Source organism: Pteropus medius, unplaced genomic scaffold, assembly GCF_902729225.1.
Source record: "Pteropus medius unplaced genomic scaffold, Ma_sr-lr_union100, whole genome shotgun sequence".
Taxonomy (NCBI): Eukaryota; Metazoa; Chordata; class Mammalia; order Chiroptera; family Pteropodidae; genus Pteropus; species Pteropus medius.
In genome coordinates this window covers 21,370,779-21,396,187 of record NW_024340692.1, presented here as the reverse complement: position 1 = coordinate 21,396,187, position 25,409 = coordinate 21,370,779, and the positions used below count along the sequence as shown (strand labels likewise).

The window sequence follows — 25,409 nt, the reverse complement described above, 5'->3', positions numbered from 1 at the left end:
ACAGGATTTTCATCATGTAACTGATGAGGGTAAATAAACTCTGTATTTTGGATTTTAAAATGGAAATATCTGTGTGTGTGTGTGTGTGTGTGTGTGTATAATATATATTTCCAAATATGTTCACTAAAAGGGCCTAAAGACTAACCCGATAATAATGAGAATCTCAACACTCATATTGTGATCACTAAATACCAATTTATTTTTTATTTTTTTATTATTTATTATTATTATTTACGCGTACAGCACCTAGTCTTCCTAGGTGGTCTCCCATCCAAGTACTAACCAGGCCCGACCCTGCTTAGCTTCACGAGATCAGACATCGGGCTTGTTCAGGGTGGCATGGCCGTAGACCATAGACCATGGCTCTACTGGTGTGTGAACCTAGGACCTTCTGTGTGTAAAGCAGATGTGCTAACTGCTATAATATGGAACCACATCCACTAAATACCAATTTAAAAAAAAAAATAACTTGGGGTTTATGGAGAAATGGTTGATTCCATGCTTGGAAAAAGAAATATACAGATATAGGACGACTTGTCATGCCAGAACAAGAATCCTGAAGTCATATCAAAACGACCTAGGAGCTAATTTGAATGGGTTCTCACTGACCGAAGATGGGGTAATTTAAGCAAGAATAGGTTTACAATTTCAATGAAATATAACATCATATATATTTAAATCAATAAATTTTTAATAATAATTAAAAAAAAAACCCTCATTAGTAGTTTTTGGTGAATGCCAGAGGAGTAACCCCTAATAAATGAAAGAATTCAGCATTAATTCTTTCCTAGAGGAACTATACCTCATTATACCAAATAATTGATGAGAAATCCCTCTTTATTAAAGAATTTCAGCCGATATACAAGAATAAACTGAAAATGGATTAAAGATTTAAATGTAAGACCCCAAACCATAAAACTCCTAGAAGAAAACATAGGCAGTAAACTCTTTGAAACTGCTCATAGTAATACATATGTATTTTTTGATATTTTTCTTCTGACAAGAGAAACAAAAGAAAAAATAAACAAATGGGACTACATTAAACTAAAAAGTTTTGGCATGGCAAAGGAAACCATCAACAATCTACCTACTGGAAGAAGATGTTCACCAAAGATACATCGGATAAGGAGTTAATACCCAAAACTACATAAAGAACTCATGTAACTCAACACCAAAAAACCAAGCAATCCAATTAAACAATGGGCAGGGGACCTGAACAGACATTTCTCCAAAAAGGAAATACAGATGGCCAACAGAAATATGAAAAGATGCTCAAGTCACTAATCATTAGAGAAATGCAAATTAAAACCACAGTGAGATCACCTGACACCTGTCAGATGGTATCATCAATAAATCAACAAACAGCATGTGTTGACGAGGATGTGGAGAAAAGGAGACTCTCACACACTGTTAGTGGGATTGTAATGTAAATCGGTGCAGCCACTATGGAAAACGGTATGGAGATTCCTCAAAAAAATTAAAAATAGAACTACCTTATGACCCAGCAATTCCACTTCTGGGTATTAATCTGAAGAAATCTAAAATACTTATTTGAAAAGATATATGTATCCTTATGTTTACTGCGGCATTATTTATAATAGCTAAGATATAGAAGCAACCTGAGTGCCCATCAGTAGACAACTGGATAAAGACATGCCCTCTCCCACACACAATGGAATATTACTCAGTCAAAAAATAAATAAATAAATAAATGAAATCTCACCATTTGAAGCAACATGGATGGTCCTAAAGGGTATTATGCTAAGTGAAATAAGTCAGCTAGAGAAAGACAAATACTGTATGTTTTCACTTATGTGTAGAATCTTAAGAACAAAATAAAAGAACAAACAAAACAGAAACGGACTCACAGATACGAAGAACAAATTGATGGTCACCAGCTGAGAGAGGGGTTGGGGAGCTGGGTGAAATAGGTGAAGGGATTAAGAAGTACAAATTGGTAGTTACAAAATAGGCACAGGGATGTAAGGATGTAAAGCACAGCACAAGGAATTTAGTCAATAATATAATAACTACAGATAGTGCCCAGTCGGCACTAGACTTATCGGGGGGATCACTTCATAAACGATATAAATGTCTAACCACTATGCTGTAACCTGAGACTAATACAAAATATTTAATATCGACTGCAACTGAACGAAATGAAAAAATTCCAGCCAAAAAATGAAGAAAAAAATCACAGAAGGATCACTATTTTGCAAACTCGAATGAATAAAGGATCTACACAATGGTAGTTGCTGATTTCGCAGAGAGACAAGCGAATGCTGTATCTATCTCCTGATGGAAGGACACACACCAACTAGGAAAGAAGGAGTCTCACCTTCATGCTCTCAAAACAAACTTGAATGCGATCGAGCCTTTAGCTCTTACTATCTACCAATGTGCTGATAATACTGGAAACAGAACATGCTAAATTAACTCCAGAGAATGCAGTCACCAAAATCTAGACCACGTGAAGTTCTAAAATATCCTAGATTCTTCAATCAAAAATTTTCAAAGGAAAAAAATTGGAGGTGATCTACAGAATAAAAGAAATTTAAGAGATATAGCAATTAATCATAATGTGTGAGCCTTATTTGGATCTTAACTCAAAGAAAAATTATGAGACAATAGGAAATATTTGAAAACTGACTGGATATTTGATAATATAAAGAAATCATTAATTTTTTATAAGTGATAAAAAGTGATGTGATTTTTTTACCATGAGAAAAATGGTCCTTATAGAGATACATACTATAACATTCAGGGATGAAATAAAACGAAGTATGTAAATTCCTTTAATATAATCAGAGTGGAGGGGGCAATAAATGAAAAAACATTGGCTTTGAACCAATAATTATTGATGGTGGTGGAGACATGGGTGTTCATTATATTATTCTCCCTACTTTTGCTTTAAATTTCCACAAAGTTTCTAAAGTATTTATTTGCAGTGAAAGCTGATAAAATAGGGATCAGACGTGATCCTTAACCTGGAAATTAGACTGGGGGAGTGTGTAGAGTGAGAGGGACATAAGTTTCTGATAAAGCACAAGGAAGTGCTTTTGAAGGGAACTGTTTATTACAGAAAGAACAGGCTAAGTAGAGCACGTTTCCAGCTACAGAAAATATACAAGGTGGGTATCAAGCATGAGCTGAGGGCTTGAATCAAGTTATTTTTCAGGTCCATTCCAATTTGGTGGCCCATGAGCTTTTTTCCCCCAATACTTTTTTCTGAAAGACCACTTGACTCAAAACACTAATTGCAAAAACACGTAACATTTGTTTCTGTGCGCCTATGTGAATGGATGTGAAGCAGAAGGCCTGGATTACAGAGCACAGGAATCAAAGAAAAAATGAGAATAGGTGCATAAAACATTTCAGCAGAACAGGAATAATCTAAAACAATATTATATAAACCTGTTATGTTTAACTTATTGCTGCTGAGGGATACGCTGAATTTCTTTTAGTTCACTGCAAGATAAGGATAGTTTCTCTATTACTAGGTAACAAACCCAAATATCAAGTTTTTAAGTTACTAATTTAATTTTCAGGAAACCATGCAAAGAGATCATTAGGAGAACACAGTCCTATGCTACCTGGACATAATTTTCTTTTCTTTGTTTCAAACATGCTAATTTGGCATGTCTGAATCAGAACTTCCATCCCAGCAGGCTTTTTACAAGGGTCAAATTTCAACTCAACTGGGAAACTAAATAAAAAAGAAAGACAAAAAAGCTACATTTCTGCCATGTAGTCAAGATATTCTATAAATCTTGTACCAAATACTTGAATAGACACTACCCAAACTGATTTTTTTTTCCTTTAGTATAAAGGAAGAAATTAGGTTTCTTATCAGGTTCTTCTCCTTCTAATCAAGAAAATAATCAGCGAATGCATTTTTTTTTACTTGATCCACTATCAAGAACAGCACCTCTGCATTATAAACCCAATTTTGATTCTGACCTATGCAATTAAGTAATCAAATCCTATTTCTGGAATTTATAGTTTTCGTCTACATGTCTCACTATAATTTGACTTCATCTGGGGTGCAGCCGCCCTTTCAATTTGTACCTTTTGCATACTAGATTATCTGTTGCTAGCCTGGAATCTCAGCCCCTAGGCTGAGACAGTCTACCAAGGATCTGTGTTTTTACATTTGAGAAATTGGAAAAATCCTATTGATGTTCATGTGCGATCTGAAGATATTTCTTTTTTCTCCTCCTCAGGCAATTTAGGAATTTTCTTCTTTTGAATTCTTCTCTTCACTGGATCGTAAGAATCGTTTCTTTTACTCCATTAATTTCCTGGCCAAGATCACTGTCAACCAAAATTAAGGAAAAACAGCATTCCAAATGCCTCCATCTCATAATTTTTAGAATTTGAATTCTTAACACAGGATATCTGAAGACACCATCATCTTTTAGGGATAGTCAAACTCAGTTCTGTGAATCTGAAAAATGTTGAAGTCTAAATGATTAATTCTCTCCTCGCTTTCTATCAACAAACATTTATTGAGTACTTATTAAGAACCCTACTTATTGGCAGAGAAACAGGTTAAAATAAGCCCCAAAATGTGCCTTGATCACTAGAACTAACTTGAATACTGGGTGAAAAGTAAATAAAAAATGAGGAATTCAGAGAAACTGTTTGATAAAAAAAACTTGAATCAACATGTTAAAACGACAATCACGGATTAAGTAAGCTCAAAGGTCAATGCTATCTGCCCTCCAACAGAAAATGAGTTACTAATTTTTAAAAAATCATGACTAAACTCTTGATAAAAACAACTTTGTTTCTGTTAACAGACCCCTCATGTTAGAGTCAGGCCCAAAAGACCAGACTACCCACATATTTTTGCTCTTTGAAAGTAAAGCTTAGAAGATAAATTACCAGTATATAAGAAGTTATATTTTGCTTAAAGAAATTCATAAAGGTTGTAATAATTTGTACCAGGCAAGAATGAATATTATCTGAAGTAATTTTTCCAAGTGGATCATTAATTACTGGCCTCTTCTAGAAGCACTTTGACTAGTTAATTATAGGTTAACTTATTCCTAATATACTGACTTCTATCACAAACATCACGTGGGATAGTGAAATCACATGAAATTATCATAATCATCATGAGTTAATCAGGAAGCTCCAATTAGGGTTCTGCTATGGTACCCTCAGTGAATTATCATCAACTGATTAGGCAAACTGACTAAAATTAACCAAACTTCTGTCCATAAAATTCTCCACTTACTCATCATTAAAAATAGGGTACCATTTACTATTTTATCCTTGGTATCAGGAACACTGTAAACACCGGGGAAAAAAATAAATCTCTGCTAAATATGAATGAATGAATACAAGCATGTATGCATGTATGAATAAACATCTGTCTCATAGGAACTTTGATTCAGTTGAGATTTTCCAGACTGCAAAACAAATATGGACCATACCCGGGATTCAAGCTTGCTTTTCCTTGGAGTTATCCCTTGAGTATTTTTCTTGGTATTATTCATTCAGTGAATACAACATTTTAAAAAAGGAGGCGCTATTATTCCAACCCAGCCACTCATGTGTTTGGCCCCCTAAATACCTTTGGCTGGTATCGTGAATGTGGGGAGGAACGTGAATGTGGAGGGTTTCTCACTATTCTCTCATAAGAATGTCACACTGTGCTTAAACTGTTTATGCAAACAATACTGTTTATGCTGAAAACCTTCTGAGTGTCTGGAATTTTGGTTCATGGAAGGCACTGAGTACCTATATGACCCCCCGCCCCCCATAAAAACCCTGAGCGCTGAGTCTCTAATGAGCTGCCCACATATGCTGTCACAATTTGGAGGAATTAAGTGCTTTCTATGTGATTGCACTCAGAGAAGTCTCTTGGAAGCTAAAGCCTGGTTTCCTCTGGTCCCACCCCATGTAGCTTTTCCTTTTGCTGATTTGTGTTGTATCCTTTCACTGAAATAAATCATAGCCACAAGTACAGCTATATGCTGAATTATGTTGCATCCTCCTAGTGAAGCACCAAATCTGGGGGTGGTCTTGGGGACCCCCAACATAGGAGATGTACTGAGTTTGAAGTCGTAATGAAACAAAAGCATGGTATACCGTAGTTGTGAGCTCGTGGGGTGGGTCTGAGCTGGAAATCGAGACAGGGGCCCATTGGTGATATAAATTCTCCCTAGACTAAATACCAAGTTTAACTTGCCATGTGACAGTTAAAGCAGGAATAAATTTAAGAAAGTATCTAATCCAGAATCCTCATTTTTTCAGATGAGCTAAAGTTGAGAGAGCTAAAATACCTTTCTACAGGACACAGAGCTAGTTCAAAGCAAATACTAGTATGCCAAAACCACATCTCAACTCCCAGTAGTTCCTACCAGTAAATCATTTGCTGCCTGGCTGGAGTCTGTCCTTTCTCAGAAGGCCTCCTGCTCACATCAAGATGTGCCACATGGTTGCAGATTTGCACCATGTTGCATTTTCAATTAAAACAGCTAAGCAGGGTGTTTTAAAAGGATGATTTCCAAGCTGCCAGGACAATAATGCCACAAACTCCACCAAATTTTATTAGAGTCAAATGACAGTATAAATCATTGGGAAAATGTGTGCCAACCAGAGAGACAGCAATACTTCAAACTCTTGGAGTACTGAATACCATCCAGTTGGCTGAGAAAGAACCATGTGGCTTAAAATCATTTTTCGCAATTACTATACTAGCTAGTTCATAGTTTTTGGCAGCTATGTCCCACATGCATAGCCGAACTCAGCTAATTTTCACTCTGCTGATGGACAAATATGATTTCTTTTTTCCCCCTCAGAAAAACCACCCAGAGAGCTTTCATGAAATCTGAGGTAGTGTATCAAAAAGGAAGCCCATTTGTTACAGCCTGGCTTTAAATAATGCATATTAAATAGGCCACCCAAAATTCATTGCAAAAAAAGTTCTACTGTGCTAAGATGATGAGTTAAGGATATTAGTCATACTAATCACTAGAGTTTGAAAGTCAAATAGTGAGATTTCCCAAGTCCTTTACTTTTCTCTTTTAAATTGAGCTTGTCTTTCCATAAAGTAGGCTAATTTTTTTTTAAGTTATTTACTATGGCTTCTCCAAAATATTATTAGTTCTCAACTGTTAGACAGGAAATATCACACAATACTGCACCAATTTCTTTAAGCAATAAAATATTTACATGACCAAAGGAATAAAAAAACTTTTCTATTAAACTTAATTTTTCATCCAAGTTGTATTTCCAGGTTGTCTTCATGGTACTTCATCAATAGCTCAAGTGTTGAATTTCATCTATGAATGTGTTATATGATGATTTCAAAAAATGTTAATCTCTTCTAAACTGAATAACCTCTCCCAGAAAGAGAAGCATTCTGCCAACAAGGGGAATTCTTTTTCAAATCCAGCATCTGTGCTAACTCTGTAGGGATGAAGGTACACAGGATATGGCTCATGTGGGGCTTCAATGTTAGGTAGGTAGGTATAGGTAGGTAGGTAGATAAATGTTTTCTATTCCTTAGCTTGGGGGTGGGTGGACAGGCATTTGTGGTATTCTTTAAACTTTTTGTATGTTTTAAATATTTTATAATAATTTTAAAAATACTTAACTCCCTGAATTTGCTTGATCACCATTCCCAGGACCTTGAGGAGGCGTCTTACTTAGCCTCACAGTCTCTAGAGTCAAATTGAATTTTCTGTAGTAGTGTCAAAATGGTCTATTAAAGTCACTTCTATTACACTGAGTTCCCAAAGTCTTCACTACCTTGGCCAGGTCTTCACTACCTTTCCCATCAGATATCCTTTGTTTGTGGAGCATCTTGAAATACATAAGCCAAGAGTAATCCATGCAAAGAAAGTGAAAATATCTTTTCATATTAAAGCTTCCAGCTTCCCAGATAAAACATTTTATCTGTAAGTAAAAGGTGTAAGAGTACGAAAAACAAGATAAATTGGCCAAGTGTGCTTTAAAATGTCCCATAGACTTACAAACCCTTCTGCCTTCAGTTGCTAATGGGAAGATGGAAGCCAGCCGTGTTCACATCAACCTCATGTTTAAAGTATGGTAGCACAGTAAGATCTCCAATGAGTCCCCAGAACCGAGCTTCAGCATCAACTGTGAACTTGTTAAAAAATGCAAATTCCTAGATCTCTGCTGGGGGTCATTCAAAGAGGGGCAGTAATCCTTCCAGATAATTCTGATGCCTGCTAGTTTGAGAACCAGGGATGTATGAGTTGGAAGTCTAGCTAGCCTTTGGAGTGAGAGTGACTCACTCCAAACACCAGGTCTGAATACCAGGATCTGCCCCTGGTAACTGGTGTGAGTTTGACCAAGGTATGTAACTTGTCTATGCTTTAATTTCCTCATCTGTAAAGTGAAGATAATAATAGTTACTAACTCAATGAAACGCTGGCAATAAGATAATACATATAAAAGTCTGGCAAAATGTTAGACACATACTAAGCATTCAATAAATGTGAGCAATTATTTTCTCTACTATGGCGATTATCATAGATTTGCTTTTATTCCAGTTTACTCATCTATTTATTTGATTAGCATTTATTGAGCATTTAGCACATCCTAGACTCGGGCACTCAATAACAGGATTCCTGGCTGCAGTACTTCTCATCCTGGCTGCCCATCAGAATCACCTAGGGAGTTCTGAAGAAATCCCACTGCCTGAGCCCTACTCCGTACCAAGACACAAAGAATCTCTCACAGTGGTGCCCAAGCTTGGATATGTTAAGCTATTCAGGATATTTTAATGGAAGAAGCAAACCAGCAAGCAAAAATTAAAACCCAAAGCCCAAGGAGCAAGGGCCGCACATATGCCCATGATCGCAGAGAAACATTTAGGAGGGCTCGTTTTTGCCCAGCAAGCTTTCATTGACACTTACATATTCCTCTCCTGCTTTACTGATCTGCTTAGGAAGCACAAATCATGTTTTTCTACATCTTCAGTGCTGGCTACCATGCCTGACAAAAAGTAGATGCAGAAGTTTATCAATGCAATGAGATGTGAGCTCTATTTCTAGGATTAGGCCCTCCTGCCTCCTGGAAGCCTGAGCAGTGAGTGTCTCAGGGCAGAAGAGTAATTATATAGCCATCATCTCCATAACAAACTCTGTAAGTGCACATTTCCCTAAATATATTGCCCAACCCCAAAGGCTAGACATAATGGTTTCACACACCAGTCTCCTAGGGGAGGAGCGACAGAGGCAAAGCTTTTAAATTAATTAAAAGAGACATTCAGGCACACTTCATGCCATTCTTTAATCTCCATTCGCCTGTGATAAATATCGAATGACAGGACCAGGACCGGGCTAACGAGCTGAAGGCGGGACCATGTGGAGACTCGCCAAGCAGCCCTCAGAAATGCTGCAGCAGGGCCCAGGGCTCAGACAAAGGAAGGAGGAGGAAACAAACCACCTTGCCTCACTGATGCGTCACTAGGGTGTTCTGAAGAGTACCTACTGGACTACGATCCCACTCTACTTTGACTAGTAGCAAATTAAAGAATAAATAAAAAGGAAGTAGCATGTACTATAATTAAAAAGTCAAAGGAGAATAATTATTATGATTTATTGAGGGTTTTCTAGTGTCAGGCACTGTGCTAAAGGCTTCTCATATAATACGTGTGACCTATAGAAAATCCCAGAAGTTTATTGTCAGTGACTTCTGAAATTAGATCACAAAAGACATCATCACTTCGAAACAACCTCTTAAATCACTTGCTCTGGGGAAAGCCAGAGCCATGCCAAGTGGTCACTCAAGCAGCCCTGCGGTGATGCTCATGTGGAGAGGAGCCAGCCATGTGACTAGGCCGTCTTGGAAGTGGGTCCTCAAGCTCCAGTCGAGCCTTTGCATCTTCCAGCTAAAGCCCCAGATATCACCGCACAGAGAAGTCATCACCACTGGGCCCTGTCTGAATGCCTGTCCCATAGGACCCATGAGATTTGTTACGCAGCAATAGCAAACTCAAACATAAGAGCTAGATACTCTCATAGTTGATGGGTACGGTCAGTGAAGCCATGGGGATTTGAATCTAGGTGTGCAGATTTGAAGTTCTGGCTCTCATTTTGTCATACTACTCCTGACAGATAGATATAAAGTGTGTAAACTATTTCCCACCCCTTTTATCAAGGGAAAAGTAATTGTTTAATAGAAAGCTTTGAAGCACTGTGGTTGTCCTCAGGATACTTTGTTCATCTTGCATGGCAGCCACCATCCTGCCTTGTGTTTTAGCCATGTCTCTAAGGATAGATTAGATGTTCCCGGAAGGCTGGAGTAGTATCTTCTTTATGAGAGCCTTATAAATAGCAGAAGGGCATGGACAGGATGCCGCATTAATCCAGGGGACTGGCATCCACCAGCCTGGTTTCACAGCTCTGCTCTACCACTTCCAGGCGAGATGATCTTAGACAGATTAGCTAGATGTTACGAGCCTCAGATTCCTCGCTCTTGCAAAAGGGCCAATATTAACGTACACACTTTTGTTTGTACTGCATTAGAAAAAAATGTATTTAGCACATTGCCTGGCACATAGTAAGTGCTCGATAAATGTTACCTATTTGAATTATTATCAAATATGTGTTGAAAAACATCCAACATTTTAAATGCCAAACAGAAACTCTTCCCTCAACCTTTCTTCATATAGAAAGAGAATTTCCAAAGAAAGCGCAGCGGTTCTCGAGAGTGAAGCGGTTTCGCTCTACAGGGACTGAAATCTTTGGAGACAGCTTGGCCATGCATGGTCCCTAGTAGAGCCCAGCCTGCCCTGCCAGAGTGACGAGAGGATCAGGGAAAGCTGCCCTTTACTTCCACCGTCCAGTGATACATGTGCAGACAGCAATTTGGCTCTTTCTTACAGGAAGAAAAGTAAGGCAAGGAGAGTCTCCCTCCCCCTGGCCTAATAACAGAGAGGACAGGGATTTTGCTTCCATCCTATCTCGTAATCTCATTACATTCTTATCATTTTGTCAGTGCAGACATGGCTCTTTAGCTCCTGCCAACACTCACTCTAAAGCCTTCCCCTGTGGTTCATTCTTTCTTGGTCTTAGAGCTAACAAGCTGTCAAGTGTCTTACTGTCCCCTCAGGTGATTTCTACTCAAATGCGGTTTAGAGTCCCACCTCCCTTTGATTTTAGCTTTATGGCTCCTATTTTATTTTTCCCTGTACATGAAAACAACTTTGTGTAAAATTCTGTTTAGGGTCCCAAGTATTTCAACAACCTTTTACTTCTGGGTAAGATTAAGAAAAGGTAAACTGGGAGAAATGCCAGCCGCATTTGTGCATCTCCAAATAAACAAATTCCTAGCACCGCAAGGTGCTAGGTTAAATTCTAAGTTAGATGTGTGTGTCTGTGTGTGTGTGTGTGTGTGTGTGTGTGTGTGTGTGTGTGCAAGTGTCTGTGGCGTCAGAGGTGGACATAAGTGACCCCTCCACTGTAATAGAGATTTTAAACAAAGTGCCAAGTGAAGGATGCCATGAGTGACAGGGATAGAGGGCTCAGGAGAGCAGAGGAAGGAAAACAGCTGACAGATGAGGACATGGGAGAGCTGGAGCAGTCAGCCTCAGGTCGGGGCTCTGAAGGATGGAAGAATCCTGACCTGAGGAGGTAGAGAAGGGCAAAAAGAGCATTGCAGGCAGAAGGAAAGAAAGGCAAGGAGGCAGGAAAGCATGAGGCAGGTATGAAAAATGCTATGGATTTGTAAAGAAACAGGGATAGGGACTGCAAAAAATAAAGTTACATTAGGGGGAAATATACTGCCAATAATTTGCAATAAAGATCTTCAAAAGAGAGGAAAAGAAAACTAAATGTCTTTTTGCAGATTACAGAGCAAACTGGTGACATATGGATTTCATGATTAAGAATAAATAAGATATTCTAATCAAATTCTCGGGGATCATGAACGTAAAATCCTAAGACTACAGAAGTATATTTTCAGAAGAGGCAATGTCAAGTGAACTGGTAGATTACTCTTCCCAACATATTAAAAGGACATTTCCCCTCACCGAAAGCTTTGCTTGAACCACTGAACTAGCTACAAGTCAAACACTTTACAACTAGTTTTTCCGAGTCCAGTTTTAAAAACTATTACCTAAAGTGAGAAGGTACGCATTAGATGACCTGAGTCAGGAATCTGTTATTTACCAGCAGAGCCATTTCAATGATTTCCAAGAGCCAGTATCCATTAACCAGAATGGTTCAAGGTGGAGTAACTGTGTACCAGAGGTAATAAACACAACTATTGATAGGCCTAAGGGTGTCTACACATTAGCATACTTTTCTATCCTCTAGCTCAAACTTAGAAAGCTACTGTACAGAGCAGCTCTCAAACAAATTCTGTGAATCGGAATGTCCTTCACTTTCTCCTTACAACCACAGAGCTAAGTTCAAAAAAGATCCAGAAAAAAATCTTAGGCCATCGACCAATCTCAAATGGTGAGTTCTTGAGACAGAAAAAAGGCCCTGGGCACCATTCCTGTGTCCTTCCAGTCCTAACATATGTTCCCTGCACAACACGAATCTGGATGACGCAGCTCCAGGCCAGGTGAGCTTACCATATACCACATGCTTGGCCACTTGGGATCGTTGAAGTAAGTAGAGTGGGCACGACTTAAGTCATAATCCCTCTTGGTTCGTTTTTTTACCACTTGCTGTTGGATCCATTCCACCTGACAAGAAGAAGGACATCTGGTGAGTGCTCAAGTTCCATCAGGGTTAGCACAACATAAATGACAGTCTGAAGCACTTCCCATCTTGAGTCAATTCTGTTTAAGTCAAAGGCTTCATTTTGGCAACCAGAATATCTGAGTCGAGGGGCTCAGAGATTCTTTAAAAACCTAGTTCCATTTTATTTTTAATGCAGGTAGGGCTTTTTTGGGGGGGTGTGGGGGGGGTCTTTATGACAGATCATTCACATCTCTCAAAAATATGCTAGCCTTTTAACCTTTTCAGAAAGCATTCTTTACTCACAATTTGTTGCAAATTTAAAGTGTTACTTTTTTAAGGTAATTATTTCATCCTTACCTAATACTAAAGGTCAGCAAACTTTTTCTATAAAGGTCCAGGTAATAAATATTTTAGGCTTTGCAGGTCATATGATCTCCGTTGCAACTACTCATTCTGATACTGTAATGCCACAGGCAATATATAAGTGAGTGGAACTGACTATGTTCCCAATAAAACTTTATGTACAAAAACAGATAGCAGGCTGGATTTAGCTCTCATGACTCCTGCCTCATACTATATGTCAAAATTTTTAAGAGTTCCAGGATTACGCATCAAATTTAAAAACCATAGGATCGAATGCTCTAGGATCACAAATTTTCAAAAAAAAAAATGGCTTTCTGTAACACAGTGTGGTAGAAAATGCACTATTTGGGGGAATCAGAAAACCAAAGCCCTGGATCTGTCTCTGGCAAAAAAAAAAAAAGAAGTCACTTAATTTCCTGAGCCATGGGCTCTTTGCCAGCTCTCAGATTCAATTTAAACCCACCGCATTTGAGAAAGTCTTAATATCTAGCTGCAACTTTTGCTTAAACAAAGCAACTTGGAAATTTGAATTTAATATAGAATTATAATCTTAACCATAGGGGTAGGAATGGGGTTATTTTTAAAAACAGGTAATCATTACAGCAACATAAAAATAAGCATGTTCCAATTTGAATGGAGCATTTCAAATGAAGTATTAGCCCTGGTGGCATTCTACAATTTGTTCCTAAATTTTCCTTTGTTTAATTCTTTTGGCATAACTAATTTTAGTCACAGTACTAATGATTCACCATTTATCCCTACTCTCCACAAAGGAATTAAAAATTGAGAGGAGGGGACTTTGCAGTCCACTACTGTGATTCCTTATCAATCCATTCAGTAAAGATTTCAAAACCCCTCTTGTCTATTTGATTAAAGATTACTGGAGTAATCAGGATACTAAGGTACTGATTAGCAAGCTCAAAATGCATAGCTGTAAATAAGGTACTAAAGGCCAAAAGCCAAACTAATAAATTTCTGTGATTCTCATATTAGGAAATATATTCAACAGGAATATTGCTATGCAAGATGAATTTAAATAGTGAATTCCTAGTTACATCACTAATAAAGCGAGCTTAATCACATGATCTCCTAAATATAAAATCCATTTATGGTAAGCATCACAGCTAAGTGTCACATACGTGCTGGCTCTGATAGGTAATTTAAGCAAAATTAGTACAGAAAAAAAGCCAACAAATGAAAAATATTCTGAAAAATGAAAGTTTTTTTGATCCTGTTTTAATTAATCTAGACCAAGGGATTCTCTGGCACCAAATCATTCTCCACCGCATCCCCAACCCCAACACACATACACGTAGACAGTGGGTAAAAGGTATCAAATGTTATTTCTTTAAACTATGGGATAACAGTTGTCAGGGAAGCTAATAGAGACCTTGTTTTTTCTTTAAATCCAATATGCTGCTTTTTAGAAATCACACGGAACCTAACGTGGCATTAAAAATGTGTATAATTTTATTTTTTTTTAATGAAGAGACTACTTTTTAAGTGACTTTCTAAAAATACAGGGGAAATCAATTTCCTTCTCAATCAAAGTGGTACAGCAAGCACGGCCATGCATATACTTTTCTATTTCAAGGAAACATTTTAATCTCTTCATTTCAAACAATCTTTCTAAGAAATGAGCTTCATTCACTCATTAATTTACTCATTAAGTGCCAATTCTATACCAGACACTGTGCTGGGAATATAAAGATTATCAAGAAATATTTAGCAAGTATTCCACGATTTTTCATAAAATGAAATCTCCATGAATGACAACTGATGCAGGCCCTATCATCGTGTTAATTAGACCACTTATGAAATTTTTGACTATGCAAATTACATTAGCAATCCTTATTATCTATAAGTCTTATCCCAATAAAATTGAACCATTTCATATTTGCACACTTGGCAAAAAGAGGCTTCCCATCAGTTTAGACAGAACTTTTTTCAAACTAATCCTATATTGGCAGTGGCTTTTTTTTTTTAACACAGCCTCCATAAATTCCGAACTGCCAACATATATGCATGCATAAACCAGAAAGTGTCAAATGTCCCCCAGTGTGGACTCAATATAGAGATTCCTAGAGATCAGGAAAAGTCTATACTGAGGTGAGGGTGGATAATAGTTTCTGCAATGACACTTCGCCCTATACATACATATACACACTACACACACACCCACACACATAGACAAATGGGATAAGCATGTGAGAAAACCAAGTGACAGCCATTTTCCTAGATGAACAAAGGTACTAAAATAGAACAAAATATCTTACCAAACAGCTTCTCTTCTGTAATTTTACCAAAAAAAAAAAAAAAAATGCTTAGTTATAGGGCTTGGTGGCTAGAAGGTGGCATAGCAACTTGGCATCTAGATTTGACTCTAGGTCACTCTGTCTGATCACAGGGCTGCAATACTCAAGAAAAGTACAGTGGAGATTTTTTTAGAGTCTGATACCATGTATTTTGCCACGGTGCTTTATGAGTATGTATATATAGCCCTACAATTTTTGGAAAGCAGGAAAAATACCTCTTGGATCGGAAGATTTCTATGACTGGAAAGACTATATTTATATTTTTAAACTATTATCCATATGTCTGCCCTTGAGCCCTTTAAGTAAAAGCCCAGAGCTAATGTATTACACAGATTTCATTTCTCGCCAAGAAGCCCAGTGCAAAATAAAGACACTTAGAAAGACACATTTTCATAAAACTATGGTGGTCAGCCCAGGACAAGAAAAAACACCATGTACTTTCTCTCCCTGGTTTAACCTCTAAAAGTGCTATTTCCTATATCTTAAGAAACTAAAGTTAACCCAGAGCATAAAGACCACAGGACCTTTGAAATCAGTCTATCCTTCATTAATTTCAACATGTGTGTGCTACATGGTTTTAGGGACATTCCCTCTCTTTACCCGAAAGCTCCCCCTCCTCCCTACACGACGTAAGTGAACGTCGGGCATTCGTCTCTTCACGATCTTTGCTAAACATGTTCTCTTTCATCAGATTTCACTTGTCAAGCAAAACATATTAATTGATAATTATGGGAAGCCTACCCCCACAATCTCAGCTGAACTCACATTTCATTATTTTGGAATTCACCAGCAGTCTGATACCATATACACGGGGAAGGCAATTTGTCAGCAATAAGAGAAAGAAGATGTTATCATACAAACATACATTATGTAAGTTCTTACATAAATATAAATGGAAAACAAAATGTGGTATCATGAAAGATAATACTACATGGTATCATTTACATATGGAATCTAAAAAAAAAAGAAATTCAAGTTCATAGAAAGAGTAGAAAAGTGGTTGCCAGGGGCTGGTGGGTAGAGGTGGATATAGAGAGAGGTTGGTAAAAGGGTACAAACTTTCAGCTATAAGACGAATAAAGTCTGAGATCCAAAGTATAACATGGTGACTACAGTTGATAATACTGTATATTATAACTGAAATTTGCTAAGAGTAAAACTTCAATTTCTCACACACACACAAAAAGATAAATATGTGAGGTGATATGCTAATTAACTAGATGGGGGGAATCCTTCCACAATGTGTACATATATATATTTATCAAATTACCATGGTGTATACTTTAAATATCTTACAACTTTATATGTCAATTATGCTTCGATAACGCTGAAATTTAAAAAATCATGGTATCGTTTTAAAAAATGTATCCCACAGTGAAGATGAATCAGCCTTTTAGATATTAAAATATATTAAAGCTAATGATTAAAACATATCATAGTAGCAAATACTTACAGATATATCAATGTAATGTAATGGAAAGTCAAGAAACTCAAAATAGTTAAGAACAGTATATGATAAGGGTGCTATCCTAAATCATTGGGGAAAAACAGATTACTTTATAAATGATGTTGGATCAAAAACCAACTGAGGGAAAAAATAAAAACTGAAATCATTCTCATCTTACATCGGGATCAATTCCAAATATATCATATTTCAACGTAAAGGTAAACAAAACCATAAAAGTACCATAAGAAATACGAGATTAAAAAAAAAATCATCTAAATGTGGAAAACACTCATCTAACAAACAAAAAAGGGTGATTTTAAAAATTTGATAAATTCAGCTGCATAAAAAATAAATTTGGCATGCCAAAAAACTTCAAAAACAAAGTAAAGGACAAATTTGGGGAAATGTTTACAGTTCCGACTATTGACAAAGGCTGTTTTCCTAATATATAAAGAGTTCCTATAATCACTAAGAGAAAAATTCAACTGGAAAACAGGGAAAGGATAAGAAAAGGTAAATCAAGTTTCTTAAACATAAAAATGTACCTTACATCATGCATATAATACCACACTGAGATACCACTTTTCACTTTTCAGATATAAAGAATCTAAATATTAATAACATTTATTAGTGAAGGAGTGAGAAAACAGTCCTTTTCATATAATGGCGATGGGAATGTAAATCTACAATTCTTTAAAGAACTGGACAATATCTACAAAATGATAAAGAAGTAACTCTAATTTTAGAAATTTATCCTACATATTTATTTACATATGTAAATATGCAAGGTTATTTACTGAAGCACTGCTAGTAATAACTGAAAGTTGTAAACAACCTGAATATAGATCAAAAGGAATTAAATAATAACATATCAATATAATGGAGTACATTCATAAAAGAGAATGAAATGGACTTTATGTACTGATGTAGTTTAAAAAGAAAAAAAAAGTAAGGTACGGACAGTCTATAATGGATACTACAATTTTTGCATCTCTCTGAAGTGATTATACACAAAAAACTGTTAACACTGGTTGCTTTCTGGGGGCATAATTAAAATTAGGATATAGGACAGGAGGGGAACCTTTTACTGCATGCCCTTTAATACCTTGTTACTTTTGAACTATGTGAATGTTATGTATTCGAACAATTAAAAATTTATTTGAATTTAATATATTCCACTGTTTAATTGCTATCATATAATCCAACGATTTCAAATGTGACCAAATGCCTAAATTATAGCTTATTTTTAAAAGAATAATGAGAAAAACGGTACATAAAAATGTGTCTTAGATGGTTTTATATTATGTTCTACAGCATGACAAATATTGAGAAGAGATAAATAACAAAGTGGTTGGAATTTGGAGAACTTGGTTTATAATCATAGTTTTGCAACCAGCCATCTGTGTGACCTTGTAAAATCTTTGAGGGCCTCTTTTATCTGCAAAATGAGGGAAGACAGACTAAATATGCTCTTTTTTTTTTTTTAGCTTTGAAATTTTATCTATCTAGTCTCTCCTCTGAATTGACTGGGAATAAAAAGTTAGTGTGAAATGCAATGGAGAGGTGAGGTAGGAGCTCCAGCTGATCAATGATCTTGTCATTCTGCGAAGAGGCAAGATTAAGATCTAGAAAGGGGTGGTAGTAAATTATATTACTCCTTTTGTGATTTGAATGAAGCAGTTTCCAGGAAATAAAATATATGGGAGTCCATGTTTCATGTCTTTTTTTGGTTAGCTTTGACAAAAATGGAGGAAAAAAATAGAGATTTCTCCATTTTCTTCTCTGACTTAAAAACAAAATAGAGCTACCTTGATTTTTTTTAAAAAAGGGGGTACAAGTGACGTACATAATGGCCATGTACTTTTTGCTATGGAAGAGGAAAAAAGGATGATGAAGACGATTTAGTACTCACAAGCTGCTCTCAATCCCTAAAACCTAAGCCAACATAGCCCAAAAGTTTTCTAAAACTCTAGTCAAGAAATCAAAGCTATTCAATGAAAGAATCCAAGAATCTACTAAAAGCATGTGTTTAGATGAGAGTAGTATATTTTTTAAATCTTGCTCTATCTAGTAACTAGCTGGTAATTAGAGCGTTACTAAATATTGACATTATTTGATTTGTCACTTAAAAAAAATTTTAATTGTTTGAATTCTGCTTATTTCAGATAGCTACCCGTAAACAAAAGATGCATTATTTTTTATTTGATGAAAATTTTTACTTGATTTGCTTGAGATAGGCACTTTGAATCCTACTTAATGACTGCAAACATCAGAGGCTTATATAAGTCATCTAGTCAGGAATATGAGGAATCATACAATTTTTGAAAGGTCATTGAGAAAAAAGTTGTGAAATAAATACCGCATGTACGTTCAGAACAGTATAATAGAAGATGATACATGCCAAAGTGAAAAGCTTTAACTGCCATAAAATTTTTAAATTAGTTGGCTTTCTTCAAGAGAGCCAAAATTTTTGAAATGTGTCGTCAATTTAATTTTGCTCTATTTTGGTTAGTGAAAAATCATAGCATTATTGTTCTAACTGCATTACTTTCAGAGAATTAAAGTCCTATTTGTCGCCTTAAACTATTCCACCACTCTGCACACTTCTAAAACCTTAATTCCCTAATTTGTTGCCTGTTTTTTTTCCCCCAACTTCTTACGGGATGACGTGTGAAAGGGAAAAATAGTTACATCCATTTAAAGCAGTAAAATGTATTCCCCTCAAGGTCTTTTCTTTCCTTTGTCTATTTACTCCAAAAATATTATATTGAGTACCTACTATGTTGCAGACTATTCAAGATGTTATAGAAAGGCAGGGAACAAAATAACCAATATATTGCCTTAAGGCAGTTTCCATTCTAGTGGGAGTTAGACAACAAGCATGTGAATAAATAAAAGATTATCTAATAGACTTTCATAGTGTTATGTGGCATAAAAAGTAAATACCAAGGAGGTCAAGAGTAATTATGGAGGAGGAGGCTATTTTAAATAAGGTGACCAAAAAAGACCTCTTTGAAAGATGTGGCATTTTAACAGAATCCTGAATCATAAAGAACCAGCCACATAAAAGCCTCAAAGAAAACACTGCAGGCAACTTTGGAATGACATGAGTCTGTAGCTCATCCATGGGCCACAGATGTCTATGGCAATCTCTAAATGTCTAGGGGTGGGTATAGGAGGAGTGCATTTCGCCTTCCAGTGGATCAATGAAGAGACTCACAAGAATCACGAAAGTGGATTCCCAACCATCTGGTAAACTAATTCTGGGCTCCCGGGTACCAGGAATATGATCTAGAAGGAGTCACAGGTTCAGGGTGGGCAGGCATGCCACCAACTCCTCAGCTGATGGGAATAAACTCCCCTGAAAGAAAGCTGAACAAGGCCTTCTAAAGCATGGGAACCCAGATCTATGAGCCATTATAAACTGGTCCAGTAAGGGCTTTGTGATATGAGCCATTATAAACTGGTCCAGTAAGGGCTTTGATGCAGATCTGCCCTTTCGAATATACAGTAAAAATCACAGGTTCAATGTCATCTAAACAGCAGAGAAATTATAAAATGATTTTTAGGATAGAAAAGGTCCCAAGTATGAAGCATTCAAGCATAAGGAAAGGGTAGGGACATAAAATACTATTTAGTATAGCAGCAGGTGTAGAACACTGTACTGGGAATCAGAATACATAGTTACTTAACCCTGCAGTCTTGGACATGTCAGTGATCACCTCTGCACCTCCATGAAAAAGAGACATAATATCTGTTGTTGGACAAATCTTGCAAAACAATTTAACATTAGGCTATATTTAAAATTCAAGGTACAATCGACCCTTGAACAACACAGGTTTGAACTACACAGGTCCACTGATATGCAGATTTTTTTCAATAAATACATTGGAAAACTTTTTGGCGATTTCCTTACTACCATGAAGCGATTCTATTGATTACACTAGGGTACCATAAAGCAATCATATTGCTGCTTCTTTGTTATCAATGCAAAAATTGTTATACCTGTAGATAAATATAAATTTTTATATTTATATTTTCATTTTTGATGTCTAGTGTTAGTAACGCATCTAACATCTACAGTGTTTTGCACCATTTTGACAATATTGACATAGGTAGGTACTGACAATTTATCTTGTAAACAGATGATGTAAACTTATGGTACTGATAAATACACGACAATACACTAAATGTATTTTCTCTTCCTTATGATTTTCTTAATAACATTTTCTCTTCTCTAGCTTACTTTATTGCAAGAATGTAGGACATAATACATATACAAAATATGTATTAATCAACTGTTTATGTTATCAGTAAGGTCAATAGTAGGCTATTAGTAGTTAAGTTTTGGGGAAGTCAAAAGTTATACATGGATTTTCAATAGTGCAGGTGGTCAGCACCTCTAACCCCCACATTGTTCAAGGGTCAACTGTAGTTATCTCTGGAGTTATATGTAAAAATATCTAGTGTGTGCTCTTTATACATGCAGAGGAGTTGAGTTGGGCTAGACTATGCCACCGACAGGCAGTGCAAAATAACGAAATGGGAAAGCATGCTCCCTGAGTCCTTGGCAGAGTACCACCAATCACTAAACTGGGCACTCTGGGTAAATCACAAAGTCTTGCCATTCCATATTCTTGTCTGTAAAATGACATTATTATTGTGACGATCAAAATATAATGTGTTGTACAAATGCAGGCTCCCTGCAAAACGTAGTACTTTATATTCTAATTTCATGTTTCCTCCTCTTTCCTTGAAAGAAAGAGACTAAGTTTTAGTATTCCTAACACCAGTGCTTGGCGATAGCCCCTCAAGAAAGAGGCTCAGATGGATAGATAATATTTTTACACTCGATTAATACATTTTTGGTGCGCATGTCTAAGTTTTCTAGTTATTAAAAAATAGCAGGAAATTTTAACTGAGAGGGTGTAAAATGGGTGTATGCTTAATCCTACCAAGTACAAGAGGATATTGCAAAAAGGATGATTACATTACTAGCAACAAATATACTAATAAAGAATGTGCTCATTCTACATAATTCTATGTTTTTAATGTATCATGGAACCCTTCTCAGTTCGACCTTCACCACTTGAAACCTATTGCCGTACAGATTTTTATCTTTTGAGGTGAAGCCATTTCCTCCACCTCACCAGTCTAAATTTCAGAAGCAAAAAAAAGACAGAGTCTGCAATTAAAATGGATAAACACAGAAGAATAAAGTAGTTGTTGATACAAGTCAAGAACCTGGATTATTACTGCAGATACCAGAAGTCATTTCATAAACTGCACAGGCCTAAGGTTAACTAAAGTCAGTGAACCCTACAGTGCTCAGTGCTGCATTCTCCTAGCCTAACAAAGAGTATCTCTAACATTTTGGTGGTCAATGACTAATCCATAATCAAAAGAAGTATGATTTTAAAAGTAGATATGGAGGGAGGAATATAAAGAGCAAAGAAATGACTGGAAATCAACTCAAAGCTAAGAGGGAAAAGATGCCAAAATGACAAGAAAAAAAATGTTAGGGCATATTTCTTTAAAGAAAATTTATTTTTAAACATTTAAATTTAAGATGTTGCCCATCCTGACCACTAGTTATAATATCCATAAGCAATAGTTTTTTTCTGACTTTCAACAGCCATTATTTTTGTGTGTATATATAGACATATATATAAATATATATACATATATAGACATATATATTTATATGTTTATATATTTAGATATTTATTTATACTTATATTCATTTATATTTGGTTCATTTGGTTCTCCTGGACTCATTCTGCAACTCTGTGTACAAATCATTCAAGATATTCCCAGATCTGTAGTTCCAAAAATTGGATGTCCTCAATTTGTATATCAAGTGAATACACATACACACACACACACACACACACACACACACACACACACACACACACACACACAATTTGTCCTCTGGAAAAAAGATAGCTCTCTATTCCTAATTATGCCAAAGTGCTTTCTTAGATAAAACACAATTCAATTTTTGTAAAATAAAATTTTAAAAAATGTGTGTACCCATCACAAAGAGCAGGGGCATTAAAAGAAAAAGACAGTGATACAACTCATTAGATACTTGTAGAACGGCAAGACAACCAAAACTTACATTTTCTAACCTGGATTGTAGGTTCTTCTATTTCAAACTTTAAGACAATTCATTTAAGCAATGAGAGGAAATTTGAAAACAATTTTGAATGCTTAAAAGTATTAAAAGGAAATAGAACTCTAAAGTTCTATTGTCTGAATTCCACTGTCTGAATGCCACCTGGGATTAAATTCACACTTTTGATTAAATGCAATCTTCATGCAGGGATTAAATTAGGACAGCATGTAATTCTCTCCAGTTTCACTCTAGGATCAAGATTATCACTGCATGAAAAACACAATGGCATGACTTTATTCTATATGTATTTGTCTTTTGAATAATCATCCTTTAAGCCATTTGAAAGCCAAGGTTATAAAATTAATAAAATCTATTCAACATTTAAAGTAAATACAAATTAAATCTCATTCTGCCCTTACTATAGCTGAAGTTTTAGATATTCTGCAAGAATGACATTTACCCTTAACACAAAGTGTGAATCACTTCATAGATTTTGGTTCTCTTGGACCCATTCTGCAACTCTGTGTACAAATCATTCAAGATATTCCCAGATCTGTAGTTGCAAAAATTGGATGCCCTCAAGTTGTATATCAAGTGAATACAAAGACGGGCATTATTTTGTACAGAGTGGAGAAATTGTTCAATTCAGCTGAGATTAATATAAAGAGGCAAATTCTGGCCAAGGAAAGGGCAGTCACTCTCAAATTTCTCCAAGCAGAGGACATGTCGTGATCTGCTAAGTATCAAAAGTATGTCAGCATCTTGCTTCTTAATAGAACATACCACTTAACTCCATGGCTCACAGGCGATGATCACGAAACTTATATTCATAGGGGAGAAACACTCTTCTCTGGTGACTAACTCCGCTCCACTGCACGTATTGTCTTATTCTCCTTGCCATTTAAACATAAATGACAATGGCTTTTGTTTCAAAATTTCCAGGGACCCTACTGCTATGATTTTGACCAGAGTGGAAAAATTTGAGGGGAGAAGGTTACTACATAAATTCAGAATTAGATACCCAAAGTTTTCATTCCAGCCATTTCATTCTTTTTTCAAGTGTGAGTCATTCTCAATACTCTGGCAGCTTCAGTTTTTTAATCCTTTCAGCATCTTTAAATCTCTTCATTGTCAAGATTTCAAATCTTGGAAATCAAGAGACTACCAATTGTTAATCTTGGTGAGCTCTTGTGCTATGAATCGAATGGGGTTGGGTTCAAAAATCAATGTCTTTTTCTTCCTATTGCTATAAGATAAATGTGCAACTTTAGAGCCAAATGCAATGGAGTCTGCACAAGTGTTCTGTGTTCTCTTGAGGCTAACTTATATTTTTAAACCTAAAATGAGCACAAAAATCCATAAGTAGTATGGAGTCACTGGTGGAAAGAGCCCTGGACAAAGACTTCTCCACTCTGGGCCCTTAAGCAGCAGAGGGAAACGAAAAAGTTTGGCCTGCGGAGAGGGTCTCTGACGTGGGTTTCCATTATATTCCCCTTTTTCCTGAACTCTAACCTTATACTTGGCAGGGAGGGCAGGAGTGTTTTGTAACGAAAACACTAAAATTGTGGCAGCTCTTAAACACCATCATCACCCTCTGAAATATTTAGCAAACAGCTACTTTGGTCAGGGTGGGGGAGAAGCATGCCTTTCAGCCTCAGGGAAAAATGCTACCCAAAATCCCTGGGCCAACAGCAAAGGGATTGGCATTTTCTCACCTAAATCCAGTTGCCTGAAGCAAACCAAAAGTTTTCTCAATCTCAGTGCTGTTCCCTCACCTCAGAAACCACTGCTGAGGCTTCCAGCAAGGTGGTACTTGACAAAACTTGCAGGTCAGAGCACATAAAAATCTGGAGCAGGGCCTGGTGAACAAGAGCCCCGGCTGGAACTTCCGCCTGCCCTCTGCGAAGGGAAGGCAGTGCCTGGCTCCCAGCTTCCTGGCGGTCTTCATGTCACAGCACAGGAGTGCCAAGGCACTCTACTGGGCCTCCCTCTCCCTGAACTCATAATTCATACCCACCACAGTCAATTACAGGAGCCCTGGGGCTGAGGCTTGGGGAAGGAGAGAGAAAACACATTTTCATCACTGTCATCAAATCTGACACATTTTCAGTGTGAAGACCCAGAAGTTGCATCTCTCCCCCATCAGGCTTCCTTCTTTCATGCTGTGTGTTTTGGACAGTTTACCCTGGAGTCTGTTGTGTCAATGTTCACGGAAATGTGATGCATTCACTGCACCCGGGGGCTGTCAGAAATTCTCTCTATGCTCCCCCTCCTCCTCCACTGAGTTCCACTCGGACACATTCAGGCTCTCAGCACTGGAGTGAGAGCTGGCCTGGACCACAGTTCCCAGCAACCCTACTGAGTCCTGGCTACTTGAGAAAAGGCCGTCAAAATTGCAGCACCTGCTAAGTATACTCCTTAGAGACTCCGTTCAGTACAATACTTAGCAGCTCAGAATCTAGGTAAGGGAAGCAGAGGATGAAAAC

At 36.8% G+C, this 25,409-nt stretch overlaps 1 protein-coding gene and 1 pseudogene across 5 annotated transcripts in view; both read right to left on the bottom strand.

Moving 5' to 3' along the window:
- Positions 1 to 25,409, bottom strand: part of PCSK5 (proprotein convertase subtilisin/kexin type 5) — a 396,723-nt gene that overhangs the window by 304,581 nt on the left and 66,733 nt on the right. For all 5 annotated transcript variants that reach the window (XM_039843681.1, XM_039843770.1, XM_039843973.1 and 2 more), the window contains exon 3: positions 12,566 to 12,679. In XM_039843681.1, coding sequence (XP_039699615.1) covers positions 12,566 to 12,679 — 114 coding nt within the window. The remainder of the gene's footprint in view (positions 1 to 12,565; positions 12,680 to 25,409) is intronic.
- Positions 235 to 351, bottom strand: LOC120597071 (uncharacterized; annotated as a pseudogene).